Raw genomic sequence first — 27,583 nt, 5'->3', positions numbered from 1 at the left:
GGGGATCCTCTTCAGTTATCCTGACGTCAGGTTGAAGGTGTACAAGATGGCGGCCGTCGGGTGCCTGGAAAGGGACCGCGGGAAAGAAACAACGACAAAAGATGGGGTACAGGGGCTCGACTTTCGCCGGAAAAGTGGAGTTAACCGCTCGTTTTGTTTTGATGATAAATCAAAAGAGTGCTTGAGTTCTAACGGAGGTTTCATAGATAAATTGTGCAGATTGAACGGCTCAATGAAGACTTCTTCATTCATCGAACCGTCCATGCCCACCCTCCGATCCCGGGGGGACAGGCGGTCAGAGTGTATTAGGAAAAGGAGACTTTCCAAGTCAGAAAAGGAAGACGCGTAAGTCTGACCATTTTGTTTTTCTTTCTGCATGAAGGCAAAACATGCTGCACACACTTTCTGGACAAAGACTTCGTCAGTGGGGCCACCAAGGGGAAATTCTATTTTGTCTCTAGTGACCGCTTTTAGATTTCTTCAATGAATTCATATTTTAAAGAAAGGATAATGGCCCTATATTATAAATTTCCTTAAATACATTGTAGCTAATTCACTGACTGCAATTCAAGAAATGAGAATTAACTGTGTCTTTGTCACAGATTTGTTGTTTTAGTGATGGTTTATTTTCAGAATATTTATAAGAATGGTACATGTATTATACTTGTGTAATATTGGCCTTGAATTCAAGAATTTCGTAATCCAACCTCCTTATTATGACAGGTTCCTTTTTTTCTAAAGTCTTGATAAGTCCTGATAGCATGTGTCCATTTTCACACATTGTGCATTTTTCACATGTACTCATTTTTAGGGAGTTTTTTTGGCTCAGGTGAATGGGAGTAAGTGAGATTTTCCTGTACATGCAGTACCTAATTTTGCCCCTGCTCTGGTGCAAAATTGACATGTGTAGTCTGTCCCTAGTTGCCATTTCCATCACTTTTGTAGAACCTGAAAACAAAAATACAAACTGAAATTTCATGCACATATGGGGGTAAAAAATCCAATAGGTTTTCCGTTTTGACAATGAGAAATTGTGAGTGAAAACAATTTTCTTACATATAATTTAGTTTATAATATAAAAATTAAAATTCACACATATTTCTTTAATTAAACATCTGAAAGCCTTTTAAGGTTGTCTTGCAAAATTATTTTAACATAGATACAACGAAATGTAATCATTTGGGTACTACTGTGTCATTTGCAATAACAAATCCTCATAGACTTAATTTATTTTAAGGGTAACTTTTTTTCTCAGATGAAAAGACCAAACATGAGGTCCAGTTGGCTTTCTGCTATTTCAGGGGATTTCAATTTTATTTTTGTAGTATTTAGAAAAGCTACAATAATGAAAGCCTCTCCCTTGTTTTCTAAGATTACAACTCTGTAGGAATTGGATCATAATGATGTAGGTGCTGCAGTGATTCACTCTCCCAACAGATTGTCTTGAGGTGACAATATCATGTGATCTTTTGATATGTAGTTGTGCACAGCATATAGATTCAAATGTATAAACATGATAAAGTATAATTTATAAAGTATTAAAATATGATAAAGTATATATAAATAGTTATATATTTGCACATACTGTGATACATAGTGATAGATGCAAAAAAAAGTAATACCCCTTGAGTAAATTAGCACAATAAAATTAGATTCGATGTTTGGGCCTGGACCATCATCATGCAGATGTTTATAGTAATACTAACATATAACATTGACTTGTAAGAAGTTAAGTATATATATACTATTAGTATACTTAACTTTTTACAAGTCAGTGTTATATGTTAATATAACATCAACATCTATATGTTATACATGCAGATCGAACTAAAATTACCATTTCCGAGATTATGACAAAAAATATGGAAATTAAAGATGATCTTCTTAAACCATTAACAGGACCTTGAGGAGGCTGGGTGGTCCACAGATAGCCCACTAGATGTACCTAATTAACATTTCTAATATAATATTTTTAATTTATATGTGGTAAACTATGTAAACTTTTTTTTTGGTTAAATGAAAAGTCTAAATATTTTAATCCTTAAAATTTAAATATTTTAAACTTTATGCATTTATAAACATGATAAAGGTCTTTTCTTCATAAGGAGAACAATGGCTAACTACAAACGTATACAATAAAACATTTATTGCTGTATTATTTTATATAATCAAAGTTCTAGGCTTTCTGATTATACATGGGTTATCTTTTATCTAGTTCTTTTTATATTACATATAAGACATGAACTTTTCTGCTAGACACAAAGTTGAAGTGTTGTCAATTAATGATTGATTTTCTTTACACTGCTATTTTAGAAATTCATTGAATATTCATGATGTTACTTTTTATACCAGGTTATCAATTAATGATATTTAGCCTTAGAGTTCCCAGTTGAATAAGTACCTTTTTTTTAATTTGTGTGTATTCTATATGAATTTGAAATGATTAAAAAATTTAAAGGTTTGCTAAAGATAACTGAATTATGGAGATTTTGTATTTGTGTTCATAAGTTTTTAAAATAGTTGAGAGCAAAATGCTATGTAAGCTCATAGCAAAAGAATTAAGGGTTTTCAAAATGACAGCTGTAATTAAATTGTACATAATTTTATTGTACATATTTTAGAAATGGTCACACTTCAACCAAAAAAATAAACAATAAAACATTTTGTGAGCTAACCATTCGAATGACATTATTAAGTTTTCAATTGTAACGAATGGTCAAATGTTGTCTTTAAATTTTACCCACATTGGTTTACCCAGTCTGTACTGTAGATGTAGATAACATTTTGATCCTTTGTGTGAACACACAGAACATGCAATCTATACAATTTCCTGAACAATTTTTATTGTAATGGTAGTTTAATTTAAAAATTCAAATGTGTTTAAGATATTGTTTCTGCAATGAAGTGGTACAATTTAAATCAATATAATTTTTAATCTCAAGGCTTAATTTTGTGTAACATAGATTTTTGTCAATGTTTAGACATGGTGGTATGAAGAGCATTATTATATGCCGGACACATTTTTTAATTTATAATACATTTTTTTTTCTTCGTCAGTTTCTTCCAGTTTTTAGCTTTAGATTTTCATAATGCTGACTTCTGCATTTAAATACAGCCCTAGTATATTATTTCTGTCAAGAATAAAACATTGCTCAATGCCGAGTAGCTGACTGCTAAAAGATTGACTGAATCAATTTTTGCCCAACAGGTTTTACTGACCCATTTGATAGATAGTGATAAGTGGCTAGCTTTTTGCTCATTTCAATGCAATTTCATGCACTGTTCATTTATCAAACCGTCTCTGGTAGGGTATATCATGTAACATCCTTGATTGGTGTAAGACGTCTGCATTATTAAGGTATTTCAGATATGAAATGATAATTTTAGAAGATTGGAGGTCAATTTAGGCTAGAACAGGTAACAGATAAATTGTCATGCAAAATGGCCATTTAACTTGCAGCGCCATTAATTATTTCACTGTACGGATTGGTTTATTTATTAAGGCCTATGTAGCTGCACTGGATACCTAGTTTAGATGATATTGGCTGAGGCATTTCACCTCAGAGGAAGCCTTTTTGAACTGATAAATCCTCCAGGTTGTTGACATTAGCAGCCTACTGGTTTCCTTCCTGACTGTGTATCTGGGTCAGTGAACCAGCCAGAGTTGCTATTGCTGTCTGGCTGCTGCCTTATTAGTGCTATTTAACTAGCCCTGTGTGGTTCAAACTGGAAGCATTTGCAGGTGAATTATAGACTACTTTGTATTAATTATACATGTCTTGTGAAAGAGATAGTTATGTAATGACTGAATAAAGTTGATTTATTAAATATAACAATATGATGATAAAATATGTGAAAATAAATTATCTTTAAAGTTATTGATGATAGCACAAGAAAATTAAAGCATTTTGAAAATGGTTGTAAATTATCTGTATGAAAAATTCAGCTAAAATCTCAACCATCTCTTAAAATATTTTATATTTTTAAAGACAATGTATTCCTGCAAATGCAATTTTCTCTATGCTAGTGCTAAAACAATCACATTTATGGTAAATGACCCCTGCATACAAAGTTTATTTTTTGGGGGGAGGGGTGGTTTGTTTCGTCCCTGGATTAACATGTTTTTCCGTCTGTCCTTTTGACTGTTTGTAGATATGTTGTACAAATCTAGCACATAGATCAATCTCAAATGATGTTTACCTATTATTTCCAGAAGTACTTTTCAACTATCAAATGTACTCACTTGTAACAGTCTACGGTCATTTTTAAGGATTGGTGTACCACAAAGTCAGCTTTTCTGATCAAATTAAATTTTGTCTGTCTTCCGTCTGTCCATAAACTTTTCACATTTTCAGCATCTTCTCCAGAACCACTGGGCCAATTTCAACCAAACTTGACAAAAAGCACCCTTAGGCAAAGGGGATTTGCAGTTGTGAAAATTAAGGACCACACCCTTTTACATGGGGAGATAATTAGATATAATTGAAAAAATTTGAGAAATTTTCAAAAATCTTCTTCTCAAGAACCATTTGGCCAGGAAAGCTGAAACCTATGTAGAAGTATTCTCAGGTAGTGTAGATTCAAAGTTGTGAAAATCATGTCCCCAGGGGTAAGGTAATGGGGGAGTCTAATTTTTACACAGGCATATACAAAGTAAATCTTTTAAAATCTTCCTTTCAGTAACCAATCAGCCAGGAAAGCTAGAAATTGTGTGGAAGCATCCGTAAGTAGGGTAGATTCAAGTTTAATTGTTAAAACCATGATCCCCGGGGGTAGGATGGGATCAAAACAGGGGGGGGGGCAAATTTTTACATAGGAATATATAGAGAAAGACCTTTAAAAAAATTTCTAAATCACCATTTGCCTAGAAAAGCTGTAACTTTAGTAAAATCAACCTCAAAAAGTGTAGATTCAAATTCCTTAAGATCAAAATCTTGAGGAGTAGGGTGGATTCACATTGGGGATCCAATTTTACAAATGGAAACAATTCAATTATTCACAAAAACTGAAATGTTATCATATATTATTTAAAGTATATATATACAAGCATTTTGACATATTGCTGATCTTTTAAAGTTGTTTAGACTTTGGCCCCTGGGTGATTCTTAGGCCTCCCAAGGGGTTTGGTGTTTGATGTAGGTTTATTCCCATAAACAATTCTTTAGGATCTTTTTTAGGACTGCAATGCTCAACATGTGATTTGACTATAAAATTACTCTGTTAGAAATAAGGGACTAAATAAACATAAGAATATGGGGGGAAATGAATTTTTATTTATACAGGATCTACATGTATCATACCACATTGTCCAGATATTTTGTATTATGACTCCATTAAGCTGAATTTATCATGCCTTATGTTGTTCAGGTGAGGAATGTGGCCCATGGGCCTCTTGTTGTGGGCAACATATCCATCTGAACAAAATTGGTATCTGGTGTGTAAATAATTTGTCCCTGTTTTAAAACTTTAAGTTTTGCTTTTAAGATCAGATGTAATTCATGATATGGATTAATACATATGTTATGTGTATTTCTCTCTAATTTAACCATCATGATCAATACTACTGGAAATTCACAGCTGTTTGAACCACATGTATATCAGACACTACGCAATAAAGAAGATTCGTCTCAATGTTATACATTCTGTGTCACCTTCAAATTACAAAACATATGAAGGGAGGGCAAACAAAGGTAAACCAACAAATTAATCAAGTGTTTTCATTTACCGTATATTTATACAGATACAATATACTAAGGGTATTCAAGTTAAACATGTAGACTCAATAATCTGTACATCAATTATAGATAAAATCCCAGAGTGTACATGCAGGCTGATAAATTGAGAGGAATAGTTTATTTGTTTTTTTGAAATATTTGAATTATCCAAATTTTTTGTGAAGAAAATGCTTTGTTTTCTAAAAAAAAAATTCTAATAGGACTAATAGGACTAATAGCCATTACCATGATTACTTTGGCATTACAGGATTATAAAGTCATTTGAATCACAAAACATGGAGTCAATACTCAGGTATTAGATCAATAGAATATGTTTTGTGTCCAATTGCTATAATTTTATTGATTGATGTCCATATATACATGTATAAAAGTATGTGTATTTCATTGGGAAATGTTCTGTTGTTAAACTAGCCATAGGTATAGTTATCTTATAACTGTTTGAAGTTTTGTTGAGGAGTAAATTTCATTGATAAAGGAGTTTTTTAAAAATCGATCAAATTTGATCTAGCTTGCAGCTAACATTTCTACTTTTAATTAAAACCATTTTATGCAAGTCATATTGTATGTACACTTATTGGAATGTAGATGTAATATGTAAATAATTCAAATTAAATAAAAGTATACAGTTTCATATTATAAATTAAATCAGTTTATTTTTAAGTTTTTAAAAAAAAACTATGTTTGAATTGTTCGAAAATGGCTTGAGCACAATATAAGCAAATAATATTAAAATGTCAAGGTCAAGGAATGCTGCAAAAAGATATTGCTCAATGAATTTAAATCACATTTACGTCATGCAAAAATTATCTGTCATCAAAATGTTTGACGAAGGCCTAGCAATTGTTGATCTCCAGGTAGCAAGCTCGCATGAACCATGTCATTTCAGCCTTATTTTAACTTTTAATATTAAAAGGGCTTGTTCTGCAATTTTATTGAACAGATATTTAACATCCTGTATGATTGCATATTGTATACTCCACATTGATCTTCGATTCACTTTAAAAACATAAAACTAGTTTAAAGAACCCTGAGAAACAATGAATTTATTAGGACTGAACCTAATAGCAATGTAAAAAATGTGTATGTTAGATGTAAGTGTAACTGCATATATAGATTGATGTTGGATTCAAGCATGATACAAAAAGTGGGCATTAGCATTTTGTTAGCAAGTATGTATTTTATTAACCATACAAGTACACCATGAATATGAGCCGTATAATGTATTTTATGTAGAACTCTTATCAAAAAGTGTGATAAAAGCATTCAGAAATCATCCAAGAAATACTGTGCATGATGATTATTTTCCTGTAAATTGGTCTCATGAAACTTTCATGGAATATATAATTATTTTTATGTACCGTATATATATTTTTCAGAAATGTATGCCATATATATGGATTATGCAAGTGTTTTCTCAAATTCTACTACCTGAAAATTCATTATCTCTTAATATTTCATTCCTATGTGAATGACATTTATGTATGGATTTTGAAAAACAGAAGATAATGAAAATTATGAAAGTGAGTTCTTGTACACTGCATAGAGATTTCCCAGTTCCCTGTCTTCACACTATTGATGTATAAAATAAAATATAAAAATTCCTGAATCAGAAGCTTTATCATTGTACTTTCTCTGGGACTGTCTTATCGGTAACTTTTAATATTCATGTACCTATATAAAGACTATATGGACTGTCCTGCTTTTGAGTACATGCATGTGAAGGATCAGTATTTGGGTTTTAATTAATAAAACTTTGTTGTGAATTATTAATAAGCACACAGATAATGTCCATAATCATCTGTTGAGTGATGTAGCAAATTCATAAAAAGTTCATGACTCGGCTGTATTTGTCAATTTATTACACAATGTAAATGATATTACAGGAACTTTTATACAAGAGTTAAAAATATCATAAACAGTTTATTTCATACACTTAATTTTGAATATTAAATACTGCATGTTTATATACAGACTTTAACAGTACTGTAATTTGATTTAAATTGTGTGAGTGTGCAGTCTTAAAAAGATTATCATATATATGTATTGAAATATTACTTTTAAAAGAAAAACATACACTCTCATCAATTTTCTAAATCTTTTGATTATGTATATCATGGCCAATTTGCTTCCAATTAAAAAAGTTGATAAATATTAATGGAACACCTACGTCAAAGACTGATATTGCACTCAGCTGGTACGCTGAATCTATGTCAATATGTCGCGTAACACTTACCGCAGACCTGACACATTTTGACTGCCTGCTTCATTAGGTCTTGATAAGTTGTAGGGTTCAACAATCTGCCCACTATAGACTCGCTGCGTGCTGCCTGTCAAGTTTTATATATATATACTAACTCGTATGATATAAATGTTTGGAGGGAAACCTTTTTTATGGCAAAGTGGGTTAGACAAGTGTTTGTAGGTGTATATGAAGCATGAAGACCCTGGCAAGCTTGTGAAATACACTGGTGTCGAGACCATTCCTGTGAGCAGACTGCAAGCATGTGCACTAGAGCTAGCTAGTCCTTTGTTCCTCAGAGATGGGAAAAAAAATGATGTGCCCTACAGTTCGTTGACTTGTCATTTTGTCAAGAAGGTGACTTGTGCTCTGTGATTTCTGGAGTGATCTATTTTTACATTTTTTTCATTGTTGAGACTTTGGGGATTTTTTTGTTGTGTGTAGATAAGTGAGGCTCTAGTGACTTTGGGGAGAATGCATTCTCTATGTAACTTGGATGTCTTCTAGTCATGTGATCAAAGGAAATGAGGAATTTGAAGCTTTGTGTTTTACCGGTAACTGTTATATTACGATGATCAGGGCACAGTGAAAATAATATTCTGGAGATTTTTAAATGCACTGCAACAAACAGGATTATGGATTTACTATTTTGAGATGTTTGCAGAGTTATGTTTTACATTCTGCCGACCTTCTTATTGCTCATTGTTCTGGTGAATGGCTAAAAATATACATATTGATATGTGCAGTCTTTCATGTTTATAATCTTTCTTTTTAAAACTCTGTAAGATAACAAAGGACTTGAAGGCAATTTTTTTCTCTTATCAGGACATCATGACTAGAGGTAGTCAAATATGAAGACTTTATAATGATGTTGGTTTGAATATCAGTGTTGAAGACTTGGGGACTGACTAGCTAGAAGTACTTCACTCTGTCTTTCTCTCTTTTTTTATCATTTTATTTTGAGAAGCAATTTCTTCTGGGAACCATTTGAAGACAACAGTTGTAGATAATGAAAAAAGGGGAAATGTAAACAAAGTGGTACACATGTCGAACCTGGGAGAGATCTCATTGAACTTCATGCTGGGGATAGACTCAGCCAGGTAACCACATTGTATTCAGTGCCTGACCTCCATTTACTAGTAGGCTGTACAAAATAGATCTTGATTATTGATTAGTGTCTTGTGAAAAATGAAGTACTTAGTATTCCTGACATGACAGTTATGCGTGGAGCTCTTACTACATGTAACTTTACTGAGACATCACCTGCTTTAGGTTGTCAGACATTGCAATGGTTGTCTTTATGAGAAATTATTTTTTAATGATTAATAGAATCATTCATTATTACGAGTGTGGGATAGTGAAATTCCACCGAGGGGACAAGATTCACTGTCTAGGACGAGGCTTTGCCGAGTCCTAGACCGTGAATCTTGGCCCCGAGGTGGAATTTCACTATCCCACACGAGTTTATAATGAATGATTATTTTTCTCGCATTATATTAGCTTAAAATATGATGTTTGACAACTTTCTGTTATGACGTTCAAAAGATTACTTTCGGTTTATCCCTCCGCGTGCTTCAAATAGTGCAAGTTAAATGAAAGCATACGACAGTTTTTTCAATTAAAATATGAAAAATTGTAATTAATTATGCAACACAATTACTTAATGGATAATCTCAATGCACTATTTTGCATTTCCCTACAGCAGACAATGTTTGTTTACGTTTTAAAAGACAGAAAAATCTCACACTGCTGTCTCACACCGGACAAACCGATCTCGCACCGGTGATAATGCGAGAAAAAACTGTCTATTATGGATTTGTCACAAGATTTATAATTCATGTATGCAAGGTTAAATTATATATATATTTTTATATCTTTATGTGAATCAAAATATTAATGAAGCTTATGTAAGAATAGAAAATAATTTAAAAATCAGAACACGTTTTAAACGTGGTAAAGAGGACAATGATATATATGCCTGTAATACATGTACATGCATGTATTTATTGATCTGAGTGTTAGTAGAATTCATTGTAACTTGCACAGCAAAGTACCGTGCATACAGTACTTCCTCGTTTCAGTTGATACACTGTACTGCGACAAAATTAAGTCATATGATTTACAAAAGTGCTTTCATTTATACATGCATTCACTATTTACATAACCAGAGAGTATGCATGCCCCGTCCTAATTGAGCAGGATTTAGGTCACAGTTGTGTTTTGTCTGGAATTTTTTTTTGCTTATATGAATATTAATTATTTTTGCACCAGTCACTTCAATTGGATGTTGATTTCTTTAAATTTTAATAGGAAGTTTGAAAAGAAAGAAATGCTTGCCCTCTATTTGTTGACTGTATTAATAAGTATAAAAGTAAAAAGCATGAAAAAATTATACATTTTTAAATAAGCAGTACGTAAGTCAACTAAATAGGTACATTACGATGCTTAATTGTTATGCTCCTCATGCAGTAATTGAAGGCTAAATTCGAGAGACATAACAAATGGCTAATGATTTAAAACCTGAAAAATATTAAAAGTATTATGATACATGTGTTTAATAGAAAGATAAAAAAAAATGTGGGCACATAATTTCAACATGCACATAATGATCGAATGTTGTTGATTAAATTTGAATTGATTTTGAAGTGAATGTTATGTATCATGCAGTTGGTCAGTGGCTCTGGTACACAATGTAAACATCATGATAAGTTTCTGTTAGATATTTTTGGCAACCTAGTATTTATCAGTTTCTCTCATAGACTGGACATATTTGTATTTTTTTCAATTAGTAATAATTTTGTTTTTTTTTCAAATAGAAATTATCTGCACAAATATTAGATAAACAAATTACCCAAATGCAAATAAAAATGAAAATCATTAAACTTCCTGCAAAAGCAACAAGATCTTGAAAGTACATCATAGGGGTCCTGAAATTTCTGAAGAGATATATGTATAGGCTTAGGATGATTTATGAGATTCTTTAAGTAGATTTGGATCCACTCCTTAATTATTCATTGTGAGCTCTTTGTAAATGTTGCATTTTTGAAAGGCATATGCATCATTAAAATTTAAATAAAGGAAGGAAAAAAAGCTGTTCCCTTATGCTTTATAAGCCCCAGACATCACATTTTTACAGCAATATCACTTTCACACACATGGTTGATAGGCAAGAGATCCAGCGTTCGAGTTCTATCAATGTATTCATTTGAAGTATTGGATGGGTACTTATTCAAAATGAATATATATGGATTAATTAAAGAGTTTTTTGTTTGACCTTAAATGTATGACATTTTGATGTTCTGCTATCAATTGATATGTATCTTATTGAGTACTGGTTTTACAAACACTGTGAACGACATTTTACATGTTTTATATTGATTTTTTTGCAAGATGATACTTTCTGATTTATTTCTTGATGTACCCTTGGTAAACCAATGAATATTTTGGTTCTTTTTTAAATGAAACATTTCTGCTTATAAAGAATTCAGAATTATTTTCTAATTCATGTGAAAAGGAAAAAAAGATCTTGATGTAGTGCATTTAATTTGCAATACCTAGGTTGTTATTTATTGGTTTGAACATATTTTATTGCATAACATATACAAATGGTTCAAACACAAGTTCTAACAACTTACGAGGTTCTTACCAAGTATAATACCAATGTATAGTAGTTAAGAATGAAAAGTACATAGAAATATATTTTACTGTGGAATCATTAAAATTCCTCGGGGCCAATTTTCGTGGATTGCTTAAATTTTACAGGTTCGTGGAGACGTGATTTCGTGTATTTTCATATACATACAAGAGGGATATGACTTTATAGCCCTAATTTATTAATTCATGGGGGATGTTAATTCGTGGATGAGAGGTACCCATGAATTCCACGAAAATTGAGCCACCACGAAATCTAATGATTCCACAGTACTAATATAGTTAAGTTATTGAACAAATGTACATGTAAAAACAGTTCTGTTTGAATTTGGTCTAGGCAGTACATGTAAAATTGAAATTACATTTATTTAGTGATGAATCTGTTTCAATCCCATATTTCTTCTCTTACATTACTGTACTTATTAAGAGCCCTAGAATAGAATGCTTAGTTCAAATGTTCTGGTTTCCAATAGTGTTGTGTTTCTGTGTATTGTAGGTGTGTAACAGAGGACAAGATTGCAGGCTGTCAGCTTCCCTGTGTACCAGACTTGTTCTCCAGGAAAAATGGAGTCAAAAGGTAAAAAGAAATAAAGCATAGCCTCAGAGTTTAATAAAGAAAAGTAAAAATTAATTGACTAAGACTGTCTTGATGAGGAAATACTGATAAAGCCTTTATCTTTGTTTTTATCATTGTAATTTAATTGTAATCTTCTCAGATTTATTGTGTCAGACCCAAAGTTCAACGTAATCTTCTAGTCCACTACCTGTTTCCTATGCATTGCTGAACATGTTTTAAAACTTAATCAGAGTTTTTAGGTTCCATTTTGTCACTTTGACCATGTTGACTGCAATGAATGAATTACAGCTAAAGTTCATCTCGTGACAAACTTGCACATTTTCTAAAACTGATGCAAGGTTGGTGATGTTGACATTGGGGCCTTCAATGGGATAGTTTTATTGTGTGTTAAGACAAATGTGTAGCGATTTGAAGTTAAAATACTAAGGCATTAAAGGAACTATTTAATAGCTAAATCATTGGTTAAAACAGATATTCCATACAAAGTTCAGTGTTTTGTGGTGTTGTGTAAATTATACCATGGTTTGGGATTCACGTCCCCGGGGTTAACCTAACCCGACTTCGTCTTGTGAGGTTAAACCTGGGGTCGTGAAACAAAGCATGGTATAATTTACACAAAACAGTTAAAAATGTATGGTATATCTATTTCATATGGCATAACAAATTAACCTTTTCCCAATATTTTCCCTTTTTTTTTAACAGCTTGTTTTGAAACAATTTTCTTTGTTCAAAGTGTTGCAATATTGAATGTTGAATTCCCATTCAAAAACAGATAGGAAAAATGTCAATTTTTGACTGATTTTGATTGAATTATAATTATAGCCTCACTTCTGACATCATATACTGCCAATGAGTGCAAATAATTCAAATTAATTGGTAAAAAATATATCTGATATGAACTTTCATAAAAATTAACATACCCCGAACCGGAAATACTTATAAAAGAGCAAATTATGTGGGCCAAATTTCACTCATACTATATATAGTCCTTTGAGTGTGCTAATTACTGGTAATGTTTGTATACAGTTCAAAATATCTTGACTATATAAAAACTTAAATATTCCTGCAAAACTGACTAATAAATGCCATCACATTTCTCGAATTTTTGTTATTACATACCGGGTATATATATATGTATCCAATTTTAAAAAGAAATGGAGTTCTGTAGTAGCTCTCAGATAAAATAAATAAAAAGACATTTTAATGTTTTAAAAACCAACCGCAGTCTTGTTTACGTGAAAGAATTTCATGAGACAGGATTGAGCTGTCAACTACATTGACAGCTTTTTTTTGAAGTGTTGACATCAACATGGGAAGGTTACCTTCTGCACCAAGTTGAAATTTGCCTTCTTTCATGGCAGTGGTTATAGTTAGTCAGGTTACACATTTTTACAATGCTTATTCTGGTGCTCAGGGGTCATCTTTAAATGTTCAGGGACATATTCAATGGATGGAAACACTAATTAGAACATTCATTTCAGTCAGTTTTCTCTTATTAGTGATTAAGTTTCAGGAGAGCAGTGTTTATTTTTAAAAAGTCTCTGTCATACTATAGTACCCTGCCCATAATAGAATATATAAATTAATATATAATTCTGTACTAATAAATTCTGATTCCATAACTGAATACGGGGTTATTTTCGCCCTTCTACACTTTCAAATGGTTTTACCCCGTTTTGAATTTGCCCAAATGCAGTTGTGTTAGAGATATTATTTGTGTCAGTGGAATTCACATGCTGACAACGTGGTGAAAGGGGAGAAAATAAAATGAAGGTGAATATTATCTTGAATAAGTATGTTTAAGGGAATTTCGGCCCTTTTGAACTTGGAATTTCGGTCCTATATTGAATATAGTAATGAACAGTTTGCAAAAAATTACATGTGGGGAAAATGACCCTGCATGAATTAGATGTGCATATTTGTAGTAAGTTCTTATGTTCCATTAAACAGTGTGTGGTTTATGCATGTGTGATGTTATAACAGTATGACACAGGAAAATGTTTACAATATCCTTACCAATGCAGTGGTTGTCATTATTTTTGTTTCAAATTGTGTTTGTACAAATCTTTCTGTTCAATGTAACATGTTCGGGTGAATGAAATACCTGAATGCTGTGAAGCATGAAAAGTGCTCTCGATCTTATGTAGGGGTGTGTAGCAATAAGTGTAGAAATAGAAATTGACAACTAATATGGCGGTAGTCGGGAGATAAAAGGGAAGAAATGGGTATATTTATGAATTCATGACAGCTTTATAAAACTATTGACTTATTGGATGGCTACTGGTTAACTGGAAATGAAAAGAAGACTTTACATTTGACATCAAAGAAACAGATTTAAGGTCTCACACTTTTAGAAATGACAAATAGTGCATTTATGCAGAATGAAAATGTTAAAATTGCAGAATCAATCTTTTATTTTTCTACTCCATTTTGTTTAATAATTTTTCTTCACAAATCAGAGCATAGATTTTCTCACATGTTCAAAATTTAAAGGAATGTCTCCATCATCTAGACCGCACCAATTTCATAAAATTAAACTTTGTATTTTAACCCCCCCTTTTCCCCTTGAAAAATTTCTGCCAACCAGCCTCCTGCCCATACAAACCCCTGTATCTATATGTAAATGATGATCTCTGTGGAACCTGTGACTTCCCAAAGCATTTTGTTGAATAATGATCATAATATTAATACTAGAAGACTAATTAAATTTGTCTATATAAAAGGCAGATTTATGGCATGAATATAAAAAAGCCGGATAATATAGAGTTATCGAACATGGCTAAGGACGGGAGATTCGAAATCATTAACCCAAGGTCATTTGATGATTGAATGTCAAGATCACATCTTTATTCGTCAAACCTTAAATTATGAGTTTATAACAATATTTATAGGTAACTAGGTAAGCTTATGTATGGGAGAGAGGGATATTTAAAACATATTTATTTGAATACTTTGGCCTATATTGATCAGTGAACAGTTTCTGTAACTTATTACATCTATACAGTTGGATGTGTCAGACTATTGCTCACTGAGAGATTAGCTGGTGTAAGAGACTAGACTTATTAAGTCCATAATTTACATGATTTAGTAACAGGTTTTTCAATTTTTATGAGATTGGTTGTGGTGTACAGAATTCTTTGTGTGAAGTGACATGTCTGTTGCTTCTGGCTTATTTAATCAGGTTCTGAAGTCTTCCACCTGTTCTCACCTTTGAAAAAGTAAGGTATGATAATAACTGTAGCCAATTCTAACAAAGAGCACAGCTGGTTTGGTATGTTATAATGACCTTAAAACTATTGTTAGTAAAAGGCGAATACCATGTGCGTAGTAATAACTTCATGTGGAAGATGGTTCTGTTGTCAAAGTTGGACTATTGTGATATCCAGGTGAAAATAAACAATGATATTTGACACATGAAGGATGAATATCTTTACTTGTTATGAAGGATTAAGAAAGTATTGTTTGGTCAGGTTGCTTATGACTGCCTGATAATTAGTTTTATCTATTTACTCTACTAAGCTCAGAAGTACAGTCTGATGAAATTTTATCATGTTTTTTTTTAAATTATGAACTTTAAAAAATGTCAAGCAAATACATAATTATATACCGGTAATCCTTCCTGCCATGAAAAGAAATCTAGAAATTTTGTCTCTTTTATTGGGGATTGCAAAAAATAACAATTCACATGACATACCGGTGTTTTGACAACGTGGAAATAAATAAAATATTTATTTTTGAAAACTTTTTCTACAAGATAACAAAAAATCAATTTTCAGTTTTAGCTCCTCAGAGCTGAAAGCTTAATCGATCTTTATTGATCACCCTTTGTCCAGTGCCTCTCTGTCCATACTAGTATGTCTGTTCATCTAAAACATTTTGGACTTTTTTCTAGAAACCCTGGTTCAATTTCAACCATCAATGGCTCTAAGCATCTTTAGGGCAAGAAGATTCAAAGTTCTTGAGATAAAGGGCACACCTTTCTAAGCATGTTATTGCACCAGATAAAAGGTCACACAAAACGCTGCAATATTCTCATGAAACTTTGAAGTTTAACAAGGAACTATAGTATATATAGAGAGAAATATTTTTAAAATCTTAATTCTCAATATCAAAATATGCTTCAATTTGTATTGTTTAATGATGAAAGCATGCATCTTAATATGTTATAGGTTCTAAATTGCTCAAATTCTGATCCTCAGCCCAACAATTGGGCTCATGGAGGGCACAAAGTATAAGATACTGTAAACATATGACATTTGGCTGTGTATTCTATTTAGTGGTGTTCAAATCACGTACACCAATATATGCCATGCATATATGTACATGTATAAGAATAAGAACATTCAGGAATGTGCGAAATAAATTCAAATCCACTCTAACTTGTTGAAAAACTATTTTCCACCAAATATAATACACATACCAAATATGATACATTTACAGTTTGATATGTAGTGAAACTAATAAAACAAAAAACTCAGACATTTTATGAGAAGTTATGTGGAAAAGATAAAAAATACAATTGAAATCATTTACTTGTGTGATCAATGTTGCCCATGCTTTGACACATTGTTGGGATTCCAAAATTTGTACACTGACACTGTTGCATAATCCTTGATCCTTCAAGTATTTGTCTCTGTTTCCTTGTTAAGTGATAGCTGTTGATTAAATCCAGGAAATATTCACATTTTTAAATTGTTTTATATTGTTCAGAAAGAATATTCTTTTTTACTGACTATAAGGCAGGAAAAGGTGAATTTTTAATATCATATGATCATCATTACACCTCAATGTTTTCTTACTACCGGTATATTTGGCTTTTAGGGTCAATTTATATACATGTAACTTTATGCAATCGACTTGGCATTTGTCGCAATATAAATAGGTATAAAATCGGATGGTTTTCAAGGTGAAGGTATGAGGTAAGGGTCATTCTAGAATGAGTTCAGTGATTGACTCAGATCTGGTTCAAAACTGTTTCATATTGGAATATGGAAAGAATGTTATTGATACACTATTAACTTGTATTATCAACAAATAAATCTGTTATAAAAATTTTAAAAAGTTCATGGTTGGCTGTAGTATGTTTATTGTCTCTTGAGTATGTCAGACGCATAATCATGACATCCTTTGATCCCATAGTAAATAGTTCTTACCAATATTTTCTTTTTTTTTTTTAGTTTCAGTGATGATGAAATGCCACATGTCATGGAAAGCGTGTGTATGCCAGACACCACCCGTCAGGACAGCGTGGCGACATGCTCTAGTGATGGTTCACTTGATGCCTCACCGCTGACCAATGACGGAGGCTGTTCTGTAACCCCTGACAACTCGCGCTCATGTACACCTTCCTCATTAAACTGTCTGTTGAGTCCGATAAGTAAAGACAGTCGCTCGGCTGACAGTTCTCAATGTGAATGCAAAGATGCCCTGCCACCACCTGTAATTTGTAAGTGGAAAGACTGTGATTTTGAAGACTTCGAAGACCAAGGAATCCTGGAACACATAAAGTCAAAACATGTGTATTCTCAGGAAGGAAAGAAAGTCTCTTGTCTCTGGGAAGGCTGTAAAGTGTACAGTGTACAGTCCAGATCTCAAGCATGGCTGGAGCGCCATGTGGTATGTCACTGTGGGGACAAGCCATTCCGGTGCATCGTGGATGGATGTTCACTCAGCTTTACATCTCACAAGGGACTGGAAAAACATGTGAACAATCACTTCAAGCTACAACAACTACCAAATCAGAGACCCTCCAAGTCCAGAGAAGACACACCCACAAAAATGTGGAAGAAGAGAAGGTGTCGAAAAAGTCGCCCACCTGGTGGTACGTGTTTTTAAAATTCAGTACATATGAAATACTGTTGTGGAATTGTGGACCAGTTCCCTATGAGAAAGTTCTGATGACAAATCATAGAGCTACATGTTGGTGCATGTATGAAAAAATTGTATTGTGCACTATACTAAGCTTTAGTTCTGGACTTATTTCCTTAATTTCTAATCATTATCTTTCAGAAATATTTGATACTAGTTAATAAACTAAGAAATTTTTCTACAAAATTCGCTTTACTTGCCACAGATATTCTTTAAAACACTCGAGGTTCAACTTATAATTCCTTTCCTCACTGTTCCTAACCTGAAAACAATACCACTTCATTCATTATATGGGGTCAAGGTGTTCTGAAGATTTTTAAGGCAAATAAAGTGTCAACAGTGGTAAATTGACTAAGAATAAATTAGTATCAAAATACTTTGATGGGATGTGACTGGGTTGCTCAGTAGATATATATATATATATATATATCATGTATATATGCCTTGTCTGGGATATGTTTATGAGCCTCTCAGTTCATGATACGGTGCTACACTGTATGAGCTTGTGAAGGTATCAGTTTTCCTTGATCCTTGATTGAAATTCTTCAAGTGAAACTCTTCAGTTGCCTCCTCTATTTACTAGTACACATTGCCAGATAATATTAAGGTTGACCACCTCCTTCCATCTTTATTCACATTGTTGGCAGAAATGAAGAATCCTGTTGTATAACAGTCTGTAATCAGCAGCTGATAGACAATATAAAGACTATCTACAATGGATCAAAACAAAACAAGTCCTGTATATCATTCACCCTCTAACTCATCCTGCTGTGTCAGTGTTTTATTTAAAGTTCTCTTCCAAACCCTGCCGGTGAAATTATGAGAGGTTATGAAGGAAAATAGTCAAAAATTAATTGGTATGAAATACCAGACTAAGACCAGACAAGATAAAAAGACATGAATAGAAATCTGATAGAACACCATACAAATTTGCCATGAACAATGTCAAAAAAAGTATCCAGATATTAAAGTTGCTACAGCTGTAGCTATAAATATAGATTGCATAATGCAGGCAATGGAAGCTTTTGTGATCACCCAGGGTAGTAACATTTTGCATGTTAAGATTGCACGTTTTGATACTAATACACTACATGTATATCTGTGTTGCATAGATATTTTCTAAATATCTCATTCAGATTTAACAATTATAGATGGGCATGATATGTTAGACAAAGTGATATTTTACACACCGACCACAAAATCTCTTCCTTTGTACATATTTTTTACTGTCTGGTATTTAGGAATGATGAATAGACCCAAGCATTTAAACAAGATATGATATGAAATATGATACACTCTCTTTTATGAGAAGACAGTGTATCTGGGTGGTTTAGATGTTTAAAAATTTGGAAACCCCTACGATTCATAGACTGCTTGTGTATGAGAATATTTAGCTCACCTAAGCTAAAAGCTCAAGTGAGCTTTTCTGATCACATTATGTCTATCATCTGTCTGTCTGTCTGTCCAAAATTTTTTTTCTCACATTTTCAACATCTCCTCAAGAACTACTGGGTCAATTTCAATTAAACTTGGCACAAAGCACCCTTAGGCAATGAGGATTCAAAGTTGACCATGCCCTTTTTCAAAGGGAGATAATTAGGAATTATTGAAAAAATGTTGAGAATTTTTTTTAAAAATCTTTTTATCCTGAACCATTTGGCCAGAAAATCTGAAACTTGTGTTGAAGGACCCTCACATAGTGTAAATTCAAGGTTGTGAATTTTATGTCCCCTAGGGGTAGGGTAGGGCCACAAAGCTGAAACTTGTGTGGAAGCATTCTCAGGTAGTGTAGATTCAAAGTTGTCAAAACCATGCCCCATGTGGGTAGGATGGGGCCACAATGGGGGGGGGGGATCAAATTTGTACAAAGGAGTATATAGAGTAAATCTTTAAAAATCTTCTTCTCAGAAAAAAAATATAATCAGCCAGGAAAGCTGAACTTGTGTGGAAGCATCCTCAGGTAGTGGAGACTCAAAGTTGTGAAAATCATGACCCCCCCCCCCCCCCCAATTTTTATATAAGAATATATAGAGTAAATCTTTTTGAATCTTCTCAGAAACTACCTGTAATCAGCAATATGATTCTTTATAATTGTTAAGACTTTGGCCCCTGGACAATTCTTGGGCTTAATAGGGGTTTAGAATTTGATGTAGGTTTATATCCCATATATAAATATCTCACACCCTGCCCTCCTATCAGTGTACACCTGCCCATCTATCAGTGTACACCTGCCCCTCTATCAGTGTACACCTGCCCCACTATCAGTGTACACTTGCCCCTCTATCAGTGTACACCTGCCCCTTTACCAGTGTACACCTGCCTCTCTATTAGTGTACACTTGCCCCTCAACCAGTGTACATCTGCCCCTCTATCAGTGTACACCTGCCCCACTATAAGTGTACACCTGCCCCACTATCAGTGTACACTTGCCCCTCAACCCGTGTACACCTGCCCCTCAACCAGTGTACACCCCCTGCCCCACTATCAGTGTACACCTGCCCCACTATCAGTGTACACCTGCCCCTTTATCAGTGTACACTATACACCTGCCCCTCTACCAGTGTACACCTGCCCCTCTATCAGTGTACACCCCCTGCGCCTCTATCAGTGTACACCCCTGCCCCTCTAATCGTCTACAGGTAGGTTCCCACCCCTTCTTGATTGAGTACATGTACATTTCCTTCTCTTCTGGTCAAACTGATACTAAAATTTGTATCAGCTTGTTTCAAAACCACAAGTGAACTTGCTCTGTTCTCTCTTTTTAACCTGCCTAACAACAGAAAGAGATGCCAAATAAAAAGAAACAACTCTATTTAATATCAGTATTTATTTTTATGTTCATTCAGTATCATTTTTCTGGATTTTTTTTTCAGTAAAGCAAGTGGATTTCTTTGATGATGGTATAATGGAAAAAGTACAAGCAGAACTGACCTACATTACAGACCTAACACAAATTGATCTCAATGGCAGCTCAAACTCGGCCACATTCCACAGCTGTGTAAGTCCTAGCTGTCAGCAGTAAAACATCAAGGGTATACCTTTGAGTATTTATAGTGTACTGAACATTGGTGCTTCATCTCATATTTTTAGCCCAGATTGTACTTCTGGAAAACTTTCTTAGGGTACCATTCTTTGAGATGTAAAAATTACTCTCTGATTGCAACAGCTTTGAAACGAGAATTTATTATGTCATGCTCATGTAACATTAAAAGGTAATTGTTTGTGTCTTTTCTACTAAAGTGATTATTGTGAATTCTATTTGAGGCCCTTAAGATTCACACCAAGTGTATCTTTTTTGTAGGTTATAGGAAGAAGAACTGATCGGACAGGGAAAGTCCAGGCATTGCTTCATTGGCAGCCAGAGCAGGTGTAAGTTCTCCTCTGTACAGCCCACTGCCAGTCAGGGACTGTTGTTTAGTGACCAGGGCATCATTAAGTAAGGGTGAATCTCCTCCTAACTCTTGATTCTTTATAAGAAATGGATTCCAGGGCGGAGACTCATTGCTTTTATGGAATGGAGAGTTTATGAGGACATCAACCTACGTAAAACCCACTCTCTACTTCTTGTTAGTTGTTAATTCATGTGTTATGCAAATGTGATTTTCCATAGTATATAAACTGTTGTGTCTGTCTTCATGTATTTGAAATATATATAAAAAAAGAAGACCAACATGTTTCACATATCTTTTAAAATGCATATATTGCCTTGTCCTAGATAGTGCTTGTCCCCTCGTTTGAATTCCACCATCCCACACTCGTAAAAAAAGAAATATTTTATTTCTCGCATTGTATTTTATTAAAAATTGATTTTTACAATTTTATGCTTTGACATTCAAAAATTTACTTTCGGTTTATCCCTCAGTGTGCTACATATAGTGCAAGTCTGAAAAAGAGGTCACAACAATTTTTTCAATGAAAATATGATAAATTGTATTCAGTTATCAAAATACCTTCATGGATTAACAAACTTCATTTAGGTATTCATTAGTTCCTTACAAATGATAATATTTGTTTATGTTTAACAGTGGTGTAGTAATACACAATTCAAGACAGAAAAATCTCAAACTGCTGTCCACATGGGACAACCTGATCTCGCACCTATCATAACGTGAGAATAAATCTATTGGGTCCCTTGTAGTAAGGAACTGTAAAAGATATGTCTTTGTATTGGTAATTGTAGAATTCATGATTGCTGGGTTCCAGAGAAGGATGTGGAACAATTCCAGACCTGCACCATCCCTCTTAAGCAGCTACCTCAACCAATGGCGGCCAACCTTCACACCTCCATCTACCACCACCACAGACGCCGCAAACACCGCAGAAAGTGACACCACCCAGCAAGTTCTATCTAAAGTGCAAATAATATAGACTCTGATTCAAATCTGTGGATTCAAATCTTCTGCTTGTTTTCAGTGGTTATGCTGTTTCACTAGTGTGTGAGCTATACCACAAAGTTGTTTTCCTTTGAGAAAATTCACCAGGTCTGTCAATTAGAAGTACCTGGTAGATCTAAGTTAATTTGCAGTGAATGAAAATGTGAAGAGAAGGTTTTCTACTTTTTTTGTCAAGGCAAGAAAAGAGATGATGTTCTACAGGTTAAAATTGTTAATACTAGTACTATGGTAAGCTAAATTAGATTCAGTTCTCTTCTCTTTTTTTTTTTTGCAAGACTGTTTTATTATTAGATGTTTGATTTTTCAAGTTATGCAAGTATGGTATATTTTAATTTGCTTAAGCAAAAAAAAAAAAAAGATGACAAGTTTACATTACAAGAGAAAGGCACTGCAAATAAGAAATTAACTAAATTTTTAATTTCCAAAATTATTGCATGCATTAATTGGTGAACTACATTCCTTTTTATCAACTTAACTAAACACTATGATTCCTTTGCCAACCATTTTTGTGACTCCATATTTCATAAAACCAAAGGCAAACTTAGGGTACACATGTAGAAAGCCTAATATGTACAATTCGATAGGATTTCATAAAGGTCATATTGAATTGAAGAGAAAGAAAAATTTCAATTCAATGTTTTGGAATACTGTATTCTCTTTTATGTGGTCAGGAAGTTCTTAGTGCAATTTGGAATTAAAATCAAGAAAAAGCCAGTCAATAGGAATCAGAAAATATCTGTAAGGATAACAGTAATTCTCCTGCAAAGTTCTCTAGCTGTACAGTTATATTGTACCTTGAGACGTCCCCCATCTACCTCTGATCTCTGCCTATAAATTATTTATTCTCTGAACAGATTAGATATAGTCTCGCCTTCTTTGTATTATTTATATTTTGTTTATTTTTCCAAATGTAAATAGGTTTGGCAAAACCATAAGCATAGGAATGATATTTTATGAATGTGGTATATTCTCAAGATATACTGTGTTCATAACTTAATATGGGATTTTGTTAGATGTAATCTTATTGTTATTTTTATGGAATCTTATCTCCAAAAATTTGTAATGAAGCAGAAAATATTAAGTAAATTTTACCTTTTTTCAAATTTTGGAGGATAAACAAGGTGTGACCTTTTAGATACATGTATATTGAATAATTGAGTTCTTTGCTTTTCTTTACAGTTTTTGTATTTATTACAAAATTGCTCATGTTAAATGTGTGGCCTATAAGATAATACAAATGTGCTACGGTAGCTTGAGTACAATACTTGTACAGTTATTGTATATTTTCTCAGGGAAGTATTCAAACTATTTATTTACAAGCTTCTAAAAAAATTCCAATGCTTCAGACAAAGTGAGGGGAAATCTACATTCACAAATATCAAGTTTCGTGGTTTTATTTCAGTTTTTTAAGTAAATTTTAAAACATTTACTTTTAACATTACAGAAGATGATAGTTTTCCCATCCCAAATAATGATCAAAATAACATTCATAAGTCACTTTTATAGTTTGACTGTTTATGCATGATGTATATATGCACTTTCAGAGAACCTATAACCTTTTTATGGGTAAAATTGAAACCTTGTAATAATGACAAGACATTGGAAATATCTATCAATATTTATCAGTTGACAGAGTCAATTACAGTAGTCACAGTGAACGGTAGTCTTATCACTAGGTCAGGACAACTCATTATTGGCAGATGTGAAATGTATTGAAATGCTATCAGTCAAAAACATTTACTATTGGACCAAAGCAGCTAAATAGATAAAGCCCAGGCTCATAATATTACTGTAATTCCATTAAATTTGAAGGTGTTCATTGTACTACAAATGTAAAATGCATACTTCTCTTGTTATTTTTTATTTAGATATAATTTTATTTAGTTTGTCCTTTTGATGAGAAACATTTGTCAAGTGTGCAAGATGCAAAAGCAATACATGACATATGGAGTTGCCTCCCTATTTGCACAAGATTTTCTCAGGATTTTTCATCGGATAAATGTTTCTCACTGTATTTCCATGGTTTGGAAGACAATAAATGGTGAAGAATTAAGCAAGTTCAGAATAAAGTATATTTTTCTGAAGTAAAAAGATCTCATAAACATCATTTTTGACATCTATATTGTGGTAACAAGACAATGCTTGGGTCCTGTGAAAAAGGAAATTTTCATAGCAGAGCGGATGCTTATGTTGATGTGCATATGAAGGGAGGGTTTTTGTAAATAAGTCAATTGAAAGCAATTTGTTAGAGAAGGAAAATCAAACCTGAATGGATGAGTTCGATTTTTTTTAAATGAGTGTATCATTAGTTTGACTGACATTAATTTTGAGAATCATCAACATTGTTGATGAATTTGATTATACATAAAATCATATGAACTCTATGAGACAGCATTTTACAATCATTGTATCATGATATTTTATGATCCTATCATTTAGCAAAATAGATGTTTAATGCAACACAACAGAATAAATCTAACTTTTTAAAATGTTAATGAAACATATCAGTATTGAAGGTAAAAAAAAGAGAATTTTGTGTAACAGATAAATGAAATAGATTACATGAAGACTTTTGTTGATATGAATAGCATTCTCAAGGTCACATGGTGAAGGTGAGAATGTTGACCTTCTGTGTATATAAATATTTAATCTTGGCTTAGGCCTTAGGTCAAGGTCAAATTGTTGAAGGCTGTATTTTTTGTTGTTGCATGCCCACTCCGTACATGTGTTTGTTTGTTTTGTACATACATGACCTTGGCCGGCTTGCTAGTGACCTTAGGTGTCTAGCTTTGACTGTTAATTGTTTTTCTGAAAAAAATATTTATGTTCTGTTTTTGTATATAGTTATTATACTGTTACCCCATTAATATTGCCAACCTGTATTTTTCTCTGTATAGATAAGATTTTGTAATGCAAGCAATAGGATGGCAAATCAAATTAAAAAGATAGACAGACATCTGTCAAACAACTCATATTCCAACACATCTGCTCAAAAATGTGTACACTTTATAGTTCATGCAAAAGTATATTTGCTTAATATCAGTATATAGTAATTCAACTGTTTTTTGTCCTTTTCGTTTTGCTATATTATGCACAAGCAGTTGCGTGCCATCATTCTGTACATACTGATCAGCAAATATTTATTTGATTTTTTTCTCTGTCAAGCAATTGGTAACTTGATATAAATATTTACAGGCCTTTGATGGTAACATTTACAAGCCTTGGATACAGTGTGACTAGTCATTGTGTTTTTGTTCAGGTGACCAAATACCTTCTTCACCACATCTAAACATTTACTGTTTACAGAGATTGGAGATTTTTCCCTTTCAATGTATTACTCTGTTAAAACTGGTACAATGTGTCTGTACCTGTTCCATCACCTGTGGGATTAGTTTATACGTTCTTGATATTTTTGATTTGTGAGATGAACTGAGTAGATTCAGACATGTCTGAACTGTTGAATGTTTCAGATGGAGCAAGTTAATCAGACAGGTTTGACTATAACATTAATCAATACTGATAAAAAATGTCAGAACTTTAAAAATACATGTGAACGACTAGAGTCTTTATAAAACTTGTATATGTTGATGATTTTATGTGAAGTAAAGCATTGTTTTGCAGTTATTAGTAATCTAAATCTGTAAATCACCAGTATTTTTGGGGGGTTTGGGGTGGGGGTGAATTTCTTAGGTGTCTGAGTGTCAAATCGCATATTTATAAGATATTAAACTATTGAGTGGTAATGTTATTCACATTGATAAGCTTTTCGTGTTACTGGAAATGTTTTTGGCAATAGACACAACAATGTATCAGCAGAAGTTAACCTCAATAAATACTAGTATTCCTTCTGTATTTTCATTTAAAATAATGTTTTTAAATCCATTTACACTTGTCATCTCAACTTTTTTCACCAAAGATCAAACACTTTTTTTGTCAATGATTTGCATTCCAATCCCCAAATCACAAGTTAAGAGTTGAATTTGAATCATTCGAAAAGAAAGCTGGTAAGTCTTGAAAGAATGCTGCAAAGAAAATGATGATTTGATTTCTCATGGTGATGTCAAATGTATCTGATATTGATATTGGGTACAAATGACATCACAATTAATATCAGGTACAGATATAAATGACATCACAATGAGAAATATTCAATCAAGTTGATTCGACTTATGATAAAAACTTAGAATAAACTTCATGAAGTAAAGGTTAACAGATAGATAGTTGTAGTTCATTTCTGTAAGCTGATTCTAATCCCTTATCTTTTGAGACAATATTAATACTCTGTACTCTAATTTTTCTTAATTCAGATGTTCATTTATAATAAACGCAACTTTTGCCATCATATTTACATGCAGTCATTTGATTAGTGAAAACGGAATGTGATTGGTTGATAAGATTGACTCATGTTGTGCCTATACCTATGTGTATTTATTGCAAAACTGGATGAAATGATTCCTACATGTATTGTCATCTTCAGTGAATCAAATTCTGTGAATATGTACCATCGTTTGCCTGGCCTGTCTCATGCAGCCATATAAAGAAATGCACAACTAACTAGAACTACACTTGGTATTCTTAAGAATTTTGTCAATAATATAAAACAGTTGTGTGTTGAACCATTGTACACATGTGTAAAAATGAAGTGTGTGTGCGAGTTCCTCTGTATGGCTGCATGGAGGACTGCGTTGTTCATATGTTCATATAGGCCATCCGTCATACTGGGGTGGCTTTCATTTTCGGTGATTTTCCATTCAGTGTTCAAGTGATGCTTTGAAAGTTTTTGACAAGATCTGTGTTTACACTCATTTGCAGAGTAAATGTATATGAACAATTTTGAAAGTAAGGGTGTAATGTGTTTTGATATTTATAATTGATTAGGTCATCCTTTGTATTGTACAAGTAGATAGATTTGTACAAAATAAAAGTGACAAAGACACTGAAGGTGGTTGTTTTCTTTGATATTTACATTCACATTTACTTGTATATTTCCCTTTATGTCTGCTATTGGTACTGATTTTAGGCCGTATAATGGTGTCTGTAACCACTGATTTGTCATAAATTCAGGAAACCTGCATCGAGAAAAGAATGTATAGAACTCTGTGTATCAAGCCAGTTGATA

The 27,583-nt window shown here is 33.0% G+C and overlaps 1 protein-coding gene across 3 annotated transcripts; it reads left to right on the top strand.

The window, feature by feature from the left end:
* Positions 1 to 9: 9 nt before the first annotated feature.
* LOC105343693 (zinc finger protein aebp2) lies at positions 10 to 27,400 on the top strand. 3 transcript variants are annotated; one of them, XM_066070484.1, is made up of 7 exons: positions 10 to 345; positions 12,122 to 12,202; positions 17,380 to 18,023; positions 20,944 to 21,068; positions 21,372 to 21,439; positions 22,096 to 22,178; positions 22,251 to 22,390. In XM_066070484.1, exons 1-6 carry the CDS (start codon positions 47 to 49, stop codon positions 22,175 to 22,177), a joined length of 1,299 nt encoding a protein of 432 aa, XP_065926556.1. In that variant the 5' UTR covers positions 10 to 46; the 3' UTR covers position 22,178; positions 22,251 to 22,390. The 3 variants fall into 3 exon arrangements, with proteins under 3 accessions (XP_065926556.1, XP_019929062.3, XP_019929063.3); XM_020073503.3 differs by lacking the exon at positions 22,096 to 22,178 and having other exon boundaries at positions 22,251 to 27,400; XM_020073504.3 differs by lacking the exons at positions 10 to 345; positions 22,096 to 22,178 and adding an exon at positions 8,130 to 9,074 and having other exon boundaries at positions 22,251 to 27,400.
* Positions 27,401 to 27,583: the final 183 nt, after the last annotated feature.

Source organism: Magallana gigas, chromosome 9 (genome assembly GCF_963853765.1).
Source record: "Magallana gigas chromosome 9, xbMagGiga1.1, whole genome shotgun sequence".
NCBI lineage: Eukaryota > Metazoa > Mollusca > Bivalvia > Ostreida > Ostreidae > Magallana > Magallana gigas.
The sequence above is the reverse complement of the archived record's forward strand: the minus strand, read 5'-3'. Positions and strand labels throughout refer to the sequence as shown.